This window comes from Diceros bicornis, chromosome 20, assembly GCF_020826845.1.
Source record: "Diceros bicornis minor isolate mBicDic1 chromosome 20, mDicBic1.mat.cur, whole genome shotgun sequence".
NCBI classification, from domain to species: Eukaryota; Metazoa; Chordata; class Mammalia; order Perissodactyla; family Rhinocerotidae; genus Diceros; species Diceros bicornis.
Window position 1 is genome coordinate 5953768 of NC_080759.1, and position 12253 is coordinate 5966020.

General features: G+C 59.0%; 1 protein-coding gene across 1 annotated transcript; it reads right to left on the reverse strand.

Annotated features, from left to right (window-relative positions):
* Positions 1 to 564: 564 nt before the first annotated feature.
* On the reverse strand, positions 565 to 11810 carry LSM4 (LSM4 homolog, U6 small nuclear RNA and mRNA degradation associated). The gene is given in 6 exon segments (XM_058563771.1): positions 565 to 741; positions 2483 to 2546; positions 2548 to 2667; positions 5585 to 5683; positions 7590 to 7631; positions 11709 to 11810. Coding segments are annotated over 6 exon segments (420 nt in total). The 5' UTR covers positions 11712 to 11810; the 3' UTR covers positions 565 to 649.
* Positions 11811 to 12253: the final 443 nt, after the last annotated feature.

The following is a 12253-nucleotide window of genomic DNA, read 5'->3' on the forward strand; positions in this document are numbered from 1 at the left end:
CTGGGCTGTGCTTTCTGAGGACACTGCACACCAGCTGGGCCTGGGGACTCAAAAGGAATTAGGGATTTGCAGTTTGTAGTTGTATTTGTTTTTATTTTTCTAACACAAACAGGGAGAGAGGGAGCGAAGCGGCAGGACCCAGTGATGTCCCCGAAACAGCTTCTGAGGCATCGGTTTGTCTGGATTTGTTTTGAAAAGGCAATTTCAGGAAACTCCGGAGGCTGTCAACCTCAGCGCAAAGAGCTTAAAATAAAAACCTCTTGTCTGTTTGCCACATGGGAATCCGGCACAAAATGCAAAACAAACCTGTTGGGAATACACCTGCCCTTAAAACAAGAGTGACGGCTTTAAGGATGCATTAAACACAGGATCTTCCATGAATCAAGTCAGCTGTGACTTTTCAAAACCAGAAGCACGGAGTAACATTTCCAGCTGTAGAAACGCTGGCTAAAAAAAAAAGGGACTTTACGTAAAAAAGATCACAAAATGCACGGGGGGGGCCCCCCCAACAGTGGCCTCTTATCTTGGTTGAGTTGTTCTGACAGACTGGTGACCTGGCGAGCAGAAAGAAGGCCTGGGGGTGGGAGCAGATGCCAGTGGCAGCGATGGTGGTGCTGGCGGCTCAGTCTCTCGGGTGTGGAGAGGCGGCTCACTGTTTGCCCGCCTGTCTGCCCGGCTTCTTTTCCGGCTGACCTCTGCCTGTGCCCGGGATCCCACCTCGGCCCCGGCCGCCAAACACACCTGTGGGACAGAGTGGGGGCTGCAGTGGAGCTGGGCCTGGAGGCCCCACTATAGACACAGACTGGGGACCCTTCCCCCTCTGTAAAGTGGGGGCGGTAGTCACACCTCTGGTGGGAAGGATGGGCTGAGAACCTGGGAAGGAGCGTCTGACCAGGGCCAGGCATGGGTGGTGCTTCAGAACGTTCTCAGTGTGACAAAGGACAAGACCAGGAGGACAGAGGTTGGCACCAAGTCACATCGGGGCTTGGCGCAGGCTTCTTGGAAGAGAGGGCCCAGGGCAGGGGACAGTCATTGGAAGGACAAAGCCAGAAGGCCTTCCAGGAGGAGGGGGGAGCGTGAACAAGGACAGGGGAGGACTCATCCCAGGATAATGCAGAGACCTGGGCAGCAGGGCGAGGCTGGGGGCTGCACCGCCCACATCTGCTCGCCCAGGAGAGAAACAGTTGGGGTTCCTGTGTCAGCCCCAGGGGTGGGGACAGGGGACTCCTGCCCTCCAATCTCTGCCAGCCTGCAGTGAGGCCATGTTTCCAAAGGACATTTATGTGGGGCCCGAGGTGGGAGCACGTGGCACTGCTGCTGGAGGGAGGGCGTAGTGGGGGACAGGGTGTGCCCCCTGCTCAGGGAGGTCCTGGAAGGACTGGGGTGGCACGGGGACACGGAAATGTGCACATAGGCCCCCTTCTGTCACCAACATGCAGCAGGCCCCTTGAGGATGGAGGCCGATGGTGGCAGGGGCTGCCCAACCTCACCTCGCACAGGGCAAGAACAGCTTTGCCAAGTGGAGCTGCAGCACGTGGGGGCTTCTGCAGGATTTCCACCTGCCGCTGAGGGCCCGTGGCCTCTCTTCAGAGAGCCAAGCAAGCCGCTCCCCCGCCCTCCCTGCCCTTCCCGGTGGCTCACTCAGCACCAGGGCCCCCAGTGCTGAGAGCCTGGCCCTCAGCTGGCCTGAGTCTCCTGAGCCCACTTATGCCCAGGCCTTCACAACCCTCCCACCCGCCCTCTTCCCTCGGCTCACTCCTGAGCTGGCACACAGGAGGCCCCGGAGAGGGAAGACAAAGCCAGGGCCTCCAAGCACACGAGGCGGGCAGGGGCGGGGCCGGCAGACAGCCTCTGGGCTCAGGCCCCAGCTGCCTGCACAACAAATTGAATTTTATGCCAGATTTATAATCTCGGGTGTGGGGGAGGGAGTCTATCAAAAAGACAAGATCCCAGTTTTGTATAATGAGGCCACAGCAGGGAAAGGGTGCTGTGTGAGCAGCCCAGTGAGGTGGACACAAGACCCTCTCTGCAGAGGGGAAACTGAGGCTCAGGGAGGTGCTGTGCCCAGAGCACCTACCAGGAGACACAGGCAGGCACTGAGATGAGGGCTCAAGTCCCAGGTCCACATGGGCACTGCATGGGTGCCGACACTACCCCACTATGGCAGTGAGGACCGCTGCTGGCCGGCAGGTGGGGGTCAGCCCTGCCCACCAGGGCTCAAGGGGCTCCCTGGGGAGCTGGGGGGGAGGTTGAGGCGTGGGGGCAGACAGCAATCAGCAGCATCGGCTGCTTGGCAAAGGAGCCCTGTGAGTCATGCCCCCCAGCTCTACGCAGGGGGGTTCAGAGGCAGGGCCCACGGCACCGTGAGGGCACCAGACGAGAATGTCAACACTAAGCCGGGACGGAAGCCACGTGCTGCAGCCACACACACGCCCCCCCCCCCCCGCCCTGCCTGCTAGCGGGGAACGGAGGGAGGGCCTACCTCGCCCGGCGCCCCCCATGCCTCGGCCCTTCTGCTGCTTCTGCTGCTGCAGGCCGCCGCGGCCCCCGGCCCTTGGCCACCACCTCCTCCTTGACCATGTCGATGATCTCGTCCGGGATGCGCAGGTACTTGATGGTGCTGCCCCGGATGTAGCACTCGGGCATCCGCCAGAACTTGTCCCCGTCCTACGGGGGCAGAGGGGGCTCGACCTGGGGGGCCCTGCAGAGTAGGTGCAGACAGCCAGGGCGGCACCCACCCCCTCATGCCCGTTCCCACCCAGAGCCCAGGCCCCCTGCACAGGCGTCGGCCCTGAACGCTGCCAAGTTCTTAGTCGGGACCCGACACGGGGTCGGGCCACCCGCCAGCGCCATCTCGCCAGACCCTCACAACCCTTCACACAAGAGGACGGGCAGGCAGGGCAGGAGCCGGGGCCCTGCCCAGCGTGTGCCACGTGGGAGGAGGCCTCCTCGTCCTCGCCTGTCCTCTGTGGGGAATGGGGTTGGTTACCCACAGCCTGAAGCCAGAGAGGGGTGGGGCTGCCCCATGTACCAGACACCGCCAAGGCCCAGCACCACCCCCCACCTGCCACCAGCCCTCCAGAATCCACCTTCTGGAACCCTCTCTACGTGCCCTGACTCATTCATTCATCCAAGAAGTATCTCTTGACAAGGTCTGAGCTGGGAGTGGGACATAGGATACGGACCCTGTGTGCAGGTGAAGAGGGCTGGGCGGGGTCGGAGAAGCGGGTCTGCGGCCCACCAGGGGCAGCTCCCAACAAGGCCAGTGTTCAGGCGAGCTAAGGGAGGCTGGGGAAACGAAGGGGCTTGCAAAGTCGCAGACTCCCAAGCAACACCAGCCCTCGTTCCTAGGACATCAGCTGCCTCCGCCCCCCCCCCACACACCCTGTGACTAGCACCCGCCCCCCATACCCCCTCAGGCCTCACTTGGGCAGGAGCTCAGGGCCTCGCCCATCAGATTAGTTCCCCAGCCCCACCCCCGATGCCCTGAGCCAGAGGCCTGGGCAGCCCTCTCCTCCCCTACGGCCCTAGAAATCAGACCAAGACATCTCCCTGCTTAAAACCCAATCAGGGCCCCCTTGGCCAAGGATGAAGTCTAAACTCCTCAGTGCGGCTCCCGAGGGCCCAAAGTCCAGCCCCACCCTGGCTGCCCTCTCTCAGCCCTCAACACACCTTCCAGATGGAACCTTCTGGAACACACACCATGGGCTTTTTGCCCCCAGCATTTTGTACACGCTGTTCCCACCTTTCCTTGTCCAGATAACTCTGGCCCTCCTCAGGCCTTGCCTGCCAACCTCCTTGAAACCCCTAGTCTTCCTGCATGACACTCGTCAGCAGTGCCTGGGCCGGTCTGGTCCGGCCCAGCGGAGGCGCTCAGCGGGACAAACAGAATGTTCAGGAGCTGACTCTTCCCAGGAACACGCATGAGCCCCCAACCCACATAGGAACCCCACGAGGCCTCAGGGGATTCCTCTCCCAGAAAGGGTAGGCAGGGGGCCAAGTCCATGGGATGCAAAGTACAGCCAGACAGAAACAGAATGATTCCACGGAAGCCCAGGGCTGGGGCTGGACGCTCAGCGCTGGGCTCTCCCTCAGCCAAGGACAGGCTGGGCTCAGCACACTCCCCATGGGAACCAGGGCTTCCTCTGCTTTCTGTAGTGGCAGCCGACAGGCTAAGCTAAGTGCCTCCCAACCAACCCTAGCTCTTCCGCGGTTTCTCTGCTCCCAGGGTCCCTGCATCCTGCCGCCCACTGCCCGAGGGAGGGAGAGGCTGCTCTCGCCTGTTTACAGATGAGGAGGCCGGACCACCTGAGTGAATGTGAACCTCATACCAGCCGGTCCTCCCAACCGCCAGCTCAGGGAGGGGGCCTGCCCAGTCTCGGCTGGTCACAGAGGCCAGACTGACCTCACCCTGAGACCCGGTGCTTACTTACAGGTCCTAGAAGCAGACACAGACCTTTTGGGCAGGTGCAGAAGGACATGTGCTGGGCTATGCACTGTGGCACTGTCTGCTCCAGCCACACTGGAACCACCGAGACACTCACTGCTGGGAGTGCAGCATGAAAACCAGGAGGAAGCTTCTAGCAGGCTGGTGAGGAAGGCAGGCCCCCCATGACGTCCCGTCACAAGAAGCAGGTCCCAGAACCGCACAGGTGAGGGGAGGGAGTCAGGCCCACCTGTCTACCTGTGGGGGTGTGAACTGTCCAGGACAGAGCAGGGCCGAGGGTGGCTGCCCCGGGCTCTGCTGTACTCTAGTGTGATGAGTCCTGGGGGCACGCTGCCCACGGGCTCAAGGCAGCCCCGGTCTGGCTGGGCCCCCCAGCTGCTTCCTCCCTATGGGGGGACTGTTGCTGGCAGGGAGACAGAGACTAGAATCAAGGTGGAAGGAAAGTTCTAGCAGAGCCTGGCACAGGTTAGCGGGAGGGAGCCCTGCCTTCACGACTGTCCTCGTCCTCATCGCTCTGTGGGTCATCCTCAAGTGGGGAAGGCCGTGACCCCAGGGAACTGTCCCTCAGCCCTGGCCTGCCCAGTGATGCTCCTGGTCCTGCACTTCCTGGTTTCAGGCCTCAGGAGGTAAACAAGCCTCCTGGTCCACAGGCCACGGGGCTGCCCTCGCCCCCTAGTGGCCTGGACACCCCATCGGCCACACCCCCAGGGCCCGTCCATAGCCGGGACGGAAGGTAGCAGAGGCTGGCGAGGAGGGGTGGGCCTGCAGCAGGGATTCATAGCCGGGAGTGCCCCCAGGCCTAAGTCTTTCCTGGTCGGGGTGGCACCCACAGACACACAGCAGCTGAGGCCAGCGAGCAGCTCAGCACCCGCCTGGGCAGCGTCCCCACAGATACAAGTCCAGGACACAGGGGGACTTGGACCCCACCCCTCCCACAAGCCCCACCCCTAGAAGGCCAACTTGTGCTAGGCTGAGGGACAACCCCACCCCACTAGGAAGCAAGGATGCTGAGGCTCAGTATGCCCCAGGTCCAGGCGCACTCACGGCCATGCTGCCCCCACGCCCTCTGCCCGCCTGACCAGCCCACCCAAGGGCCCCCAGGCGGCGGGCACAGACCCCGGGGCACGGGGCGCTCACCCTAGATGTGCAGATCACCTCGCGCAGGTTGATGTTCATCCAGTTGTCACAGCTCACCAGGTGCCCGTTGTATGTCTCCCCGTTTTTAAGCTCCACCAACTGGAGAGAACGGGCCCCAAGTCAGCTGTGGGCCCCAAGAGGTGCAGCCCTGCCCCTAAGAGCTGGCCACCACTATCTCGGCCTCACTCGGACCCATCCTCAGCTCCTCTCGGGACCCGGTGGCCACAGCCTGCAGCACCTAGACCCCAGTGGCCCGTCTTACAGGTGACATGTTCTGCTTCCTCTGTACACTTTGCTGGGGATTTTAGACTTTCTACAATGAAACCATTTTTTTTGTGCAAAAAAGAAAAAGAGAAAACAAACAATCACACCACAAATCTTTAAAGGAATGAGTGAGGTTAGGGTAACAGTGGCCACTGATTCAGGGTGGCCACTGATTCAGGGTGGCCAGGCGCCAGGCTGGCACAGGTGCCCTTTTTTTTTTTTATTTGGTGAGGAAGATTGGCCCTGAGCTAACATCTGTTGCCAATCCTCTTCTTTTTGCTGAGGAAGATTGTCGCTGAGCCAACATCTATGCCTATCTTCCTCTACTGTATATATGGGACACTGCCACAGCATGGCTCGATGAGCGGCGTGTAGGTCCGCACCTGGGATCCAAACTCGAGAACCCCGGGCTGCTGAAGCAGAGCGCACAAACCTAACCAGTAAGCCACGGGGCTGGCCCAGGGGCAGGCACCCTTTGAGGGCACATGCGTGAGCTGTGGTGGTCTGCAAACACTGGTTTTCACTGCAATAGTTGCTCGTCTATTTTGATGTGTTTTGGGAAAACACATAAGTAGCACACCATTCTGAAGATATGCTGTTGCTAGAAAAAGGCTGAGGTGTAGAGAAGAGTCAACTCAGGTATCTGCCCCAGAGAAACAAAGGCACACATCTATGCAAAGATATGTACACAACCGTTCACAGCACCCAAAATAGTCACCAATCACCAGAAAGCTGGAACAACCCAAACGTCCATCATCAGCAGACAGATAAACACAATGTGGTCTGCCCAGACAATGGAATGTCATTCGTCCACAAGGACTGAAACTCTGACACACGCTGCACCGTGGATGAACCTCAAAAACCTCATGCTGAGAGAGAAGCCAGACAGAAAAGGCCACATAGTGTGTGATCCCATTTACAGGAAGTGTCCAGAACAGGCAAATCCGGAGAGACAGAAAGCAGGTTAGTGGGTGCCAGGGGCTGGGGGAAGGGGATTGGGTTTCCTTTTGGGGTGATGGGAATGTTCTGGAACTAGATAGAGGTGGTGGTTGTACAACATTGTGAATATACAAATGCCACTGAATTGTTCAGTTTAAAAGGTTGAATTGGGGGCCGGCCCCATGGCCTACCAGTTAAGTGCACGTGCTCCACTGCTAGCAGCCTGGGTTTGGATCCCGCGTGCGCACTGGTGCACCCCTTGTCAGGCCATGCTGTGGTGGCATCCCATATAAAGTGGAGGAAGATGGGCAGCAATGTTAGCTCAGGGCGAGTATTCCTCAGCAAAAAGAGGAGGATTGGCATGGATGTCAGCTCAGGGCTGATCTTCCTCACAAAAATAAAAAAAAAGGTTGAATTGTATGTTATGTGAATTACATAATAAAAACAAGAAAACAGAACATATGGACAGAGACCACAGTGTGCCATTAAGGACAAAGGTACTTGAGGGAACAATGTGTTTCAAGTGACCCCATCTGTGTTTAAAAAAATCACGTTCATGTTCACATACATGCTGCAAGTCTGGACATGCGTCTATCAAAGAACGGGGTGAGCTGCTGGGATTAATGAAGAGGGGCTCCACTTCCCGTGTAACTCAAGCCTGGGTTACTTGTATAAGCGGCAGAAAGGACCCGGGTCCTGACACACGTGAGAAGGAGGAGAGAACAGGCTGCCTCGTGGACAGGCAGGGAGCAGGGTCGGCTGGCCCCTCGGACCCTCGCTGTCCTAGACTGCAGGCACTCACCATGGGGTGATTCTGAGCTGTCTTCAGCAGCGACAAGGGCAGCTGTAAGGCAAATATAGGCACGTGACTTGTCTGTTCAACCAGCGCGGGAGCCCCGGCCTCCAGGCAGGGCTGGGCCTCCAGTCCCCGGGATCTGAGGGACACCTCAGCGCTGGGGTGCGGGAGCGCACATCCCTCGTCCCAACAGAAAATGCATTCTCCTAACCCTGCCTGCCCCAGACAGACACCTGCCTCCCAGTTTAGGAAAGCAAGTGTTCAAACAGCCCCCACCCCATCCCAGAGGCGGCCCCCACCTGGTCCCGGCGCTGACCACTCCGGGCACTGCTTTCTAACTCGTGTTGCATATAGGCACACCCCTGAGAGGCCAGGGTGCAGCCCTCCAGGCCTATCCATAGCATCTCAGCATACACGTCCTTCTGCTCTTTGCTCAGCAGACGTCTCTGAGGCATCCGTGTGCATACATGCAGCCCTAGGCCTTTCATTTTCAGCATCATATATGGTTATTAACACGCCCACTTTACAGATGGTGATACTGAGGCCGAGAGACTGAGGAACTTGCCCAACACTAGAGCTAGCAGGAGACAGAGCCTGGCTTGGCCCCATCTGTCCACAGCCAGCTCTGCTGAGCCCACGCCTCAGAGGGTAGCCCCGACTGGACCGAGAGTGATTCAGCCAGGCATGATGGGGAGTCCACCCCAACCGGGGCCACATCTGAGCTGGATTTTCAGAGAGAAGAATTCACCAGGTGAGGGGGAAGAAACATTCCAGAAAAAGCCTGTGGTTACCACAAGTGATGGCAGATAAGGTATGATCTCTTTTAAAACTCACCTAGACAAGGTGAGCTTTCGAGATATTTCTTTTTCCATCATTGCTGAATTTCCTTACATAACAACAATAACTGCAAAAAATCAGCTCTTTCCATTTCGGGAACACAAGTAACGACCTATACTCTGGGTCTCCAGAGCGAGACTCAGGTGGCAGTGCTGAGATCTGGGATCCAGTGACAGCCCATCCAGTGTTGCCTGATGAAGGATCAGGACCGAGGGCCCCGAAGATGAGAACCTGCCTCCAGGAGGACCACGGCTTCACCACCCCTTGCCCTGGCGACTCTGAGCGGGCCTGCCGCCCAGAAGCTCTTTACAGGGGAGTCCGCCCGCCCTCATGGCTGGGTACCAGGTGGTGGGAACTGGAAAGCCTCGCCATGGATAGGCTGGAAGTGGCCCTCAACTCCATAGGGTGGCTCCCCATGGCAGCACTTGGCGGGGAATCCCACATCCCATGGCCCTTCCCTGAGAAGAGCCAACCAGGGAGGTCCAGGCCGGCAGGAAGCCAGGCCCAAGCCCACTTCCTGCACTGGCTTCCTGGAGGGCCGAGATAAGAAGGGGCCGCTGCTCTGAGGAGGGCGGGCAGGCAGGCTGGGGCCTGACGTGGCACCGGCAGCTCCGGCCCTCATCTGGAATGCATCCATGTGACATGGCCTGGGTGCAGCGAGCCACGGAGGAGGAACAGGAGGCCCACACTCACAGGCAGGGGCCACGTGCCCACGTTGCCTGTACTACAGAGAAACTGCCGGCTATCCCAGGCAAGCCTCTTTTCTCGTGTCTGAAACAGGAATCTGGACCAGGGTGATGACACGCTTAGATCCTCTGCCCAGATCACTGGAGAGGGGACAGGGCCAGGTCAGCAGTGGAAGGCGAGAATGAAGACGGACTCAGCGCTGAGAGGTGGATGAGGGTTGGAGCAGTACAGCCAAGGCCCTCTAGATGAGGTCCCAGCAGCCAGGGCAGAGGGACCTGCCCGGGGACACACAGCAAGGTCCTGGTAAAGCCATGAAAGTAGGCTGATGGCTGTCAGCGGGGGACCGGCAGGCGTCCTTTTAAGCCACACACAGCTTCTAGGCTGGTGACAGCCTCTCTCAGGCCACCACCTTGTCCCAGCTACTGGCGGCACAGCCCTGGAGGACCCACAGCCTCCTCTGTCGCCGGCAGTGCCCCAGCCACAGAGCAGCTGAGAAGACGTGAGACACAGACAGGACCAGCGCCTGCCCCACCCTCCCGACTTCCCTGCACTCCCCCTCTCCAGGCAGGCCACCAGGCCAGGCTTGACATAGCTCCAGCCACAATGGCCCACCCTGTCTCTCACACGCCACGCCTGTTCCTGCCGCCTGACCTTTGCTCCTGCGGTTCCCTCCCCTAGGCTGGTGGCTGCTCAAACGTCACCTCCCTTGGCCAGGCCTTCATAATAACCCCATCCAGGGAACAAGGTTTCCACCTGGGCCGCCCTCTGCCGTTTCTATTATAGGCCATAGCCAGTCTCTAATTATCTTGTTTATTTATTATGTCTCCCTGGCTAGACTGGAACACCAAGCCTCCTGCTGGACTGGAAAACTCAGAGGGTGTGGACTCCGTCCAGCACCAAGCTCAGGGCCAGGCACGCGAGAGGGACTCAGTAAATATTTGCTGAACAAATACACAAGGGAAATGCGTGTGCTGCCAGGGAGGCACGTGGGGTGGGTGGGATACTTGCCCAGCACACAGAGAAGGAATGGAGAGGCTCCGAGGGGGAGGGGTGGCATCGGGACAGCCCTCCAAGGCTGCACCGGCCTGGGACAGTGGCCTTGTCTTGCCTTCTTCTACATCCTCGTCCCCACACTGGGCTGGAAGCAGAGGCGAGAGGAAGGGAAGGATCCCAGAGAACTTAAAACTCCATGGGAAAGAGGAAGACGTGTCAAGGTGCCAAGGGAGACGGGACACGTCAGACACCCAGTTCAAGGGAAGACGGGCACATCTGGAGGTGGGAAAAGCTTCAGGACAGAGAATTCCTTTCTCTGGGCTTTCTCAGAGCGTCTGGGGTCTGGTTCTCAGGTCTAGACCAATCCAGACCCAATGGCTTCCTGAGGCTTCCAATTCAGGAAGCCGTCTTGGACCACCCCCTCCCACCCCCCGCCACACACACACCCAGACTCCTGCTTGTGGCCCGGCCCTGACCACAAGGAACTGGCAGTGTGTCCTCTCTTGTCCACTCCTGGACATTCTTCAGGCTGAAGAAATGAGTCTGTACTTAGCACAGGCACTGTTCTAGGCTCTGGGAATACACCAGAGATAAAGACAAAGATCCTGCCTCCATGGAGCTTAACAAACAGGGATCCTTCTGCTTCTGCCCATTCCCTCAGGCCAACCCTGCCTTTCAGCAGAAGGCGACCCACTCACTTCTCTGAATTCCTACACCAGCTGGCAGGATTTATGGAGAACCTTCACTAACTTTTGGCTCTGAGAACCCGGCAGCAACCGTCCCAGAGTGACTCCGTGCTGCCGGGCCAGGCACTCTCCCAGAAGGCCCAGCTCTGAAGTCCTCTGCCTGGGCCTCTGTTTCCCTTCTATACACTGGGGACACAGGCACTCTCTGGCCTAGATCCAGAACTTCCACAACCAATGAGCAGCATAGTCCTGGAGAGGCTTCCTGTCAGAGCCTCAATTTTTCCTTCTGTGAATGGGGAGGGGGCAGTTAGTCCACCCCTGGCTCAAAATGCCCCCTCTCCCCCTGGAATGACATGCTGTGTGATCTAAGAGAAGCAAACTCCCTCTCTGGGTCTGCTTTTCAGCCTGGAAATGAAAAGCATAGGAGATTATGCTACTAACACTCTAAAGGCCTTGCAAGCCCTGAAATTAAGCCCCGGCTTAATTTGAGAACTCAGACCTGCCTCCTACTTCCTGGAGCTCCAGCTTTCCAACGTATGCGGTTAGACTGGGTCGGATGCACTCAAAGGCACTTCCTCGCCCAAAAACTCACTCTGCTGCATTCACCCGGCACTTCGGCGGGTCCGCTCCTTTTCCGGCCTCAGTTTACCCATCTGCAAAATGGGAAGACTGCGGCTAGGCCTCTATACTATGACTGCACGTTCCCCCAGCCCTACGTCCCCCGAGATTGACGTGCTAGGCGGCCTGGGAGAGCCCTTCTGCCCTCTCCGGCCTCAGTTTCCTCGCTCGGGCCGGGGGGCAGGACTCGAAGCCCAGATGCACGCTCGCTCCACGTCGCCCCTGCCCCAGCGCCCGCCCCGAGGGCCCCCGGCGGCCACGTCCCCTGCCTCCCGGCGAGTCCTCGCCGTCACCCTGCCCTCACCATGGTGTCGGCGGGCACCAGGCTCGCAGGCCACTTCCGCCGCCCTGCCACCGCCGCTCACGCGCCCGCCGGTAGCCACCCGACCGCGCGCCACAAGGCTGAAATGGGAGTGGCAGCGACACGAGCCAGTCAGCACGGGACTCGAGAGACGGACAACCAATCCACGCGGAGTAGGGCGGGGCCTGCTGGGCACGAGGGGCGGGGCGGGGCGTGTTCTCGCTGGAGGAATAGGAGAAGAGGGCCGTAAAGTGTCGCGGTGAGTGCTGCAAAAGGGGGCGGAGCAGCGTGCTCCGGCGCGTGAGGGCATGTGAGTAAGGGCGCATGCGCAAGTGAATCCCTTGCTGATCTGGGCTCCACGCTTTGGGCAAAGCTTGATATTGCTTCCAGTTTGCAAGTGGCGAAATCGAGGCTCCGTGGTTATTGGGATGTGCCTGATGTCTCCTTTCGGGCTCTTACTCTTCTGTTTCTCACTATTGTAGTTGATCTTTATCCAAAGCACGTCTTTTGGTAGGTTGGAATTCCGACTGTGCCCCTCTGAGCCTCAG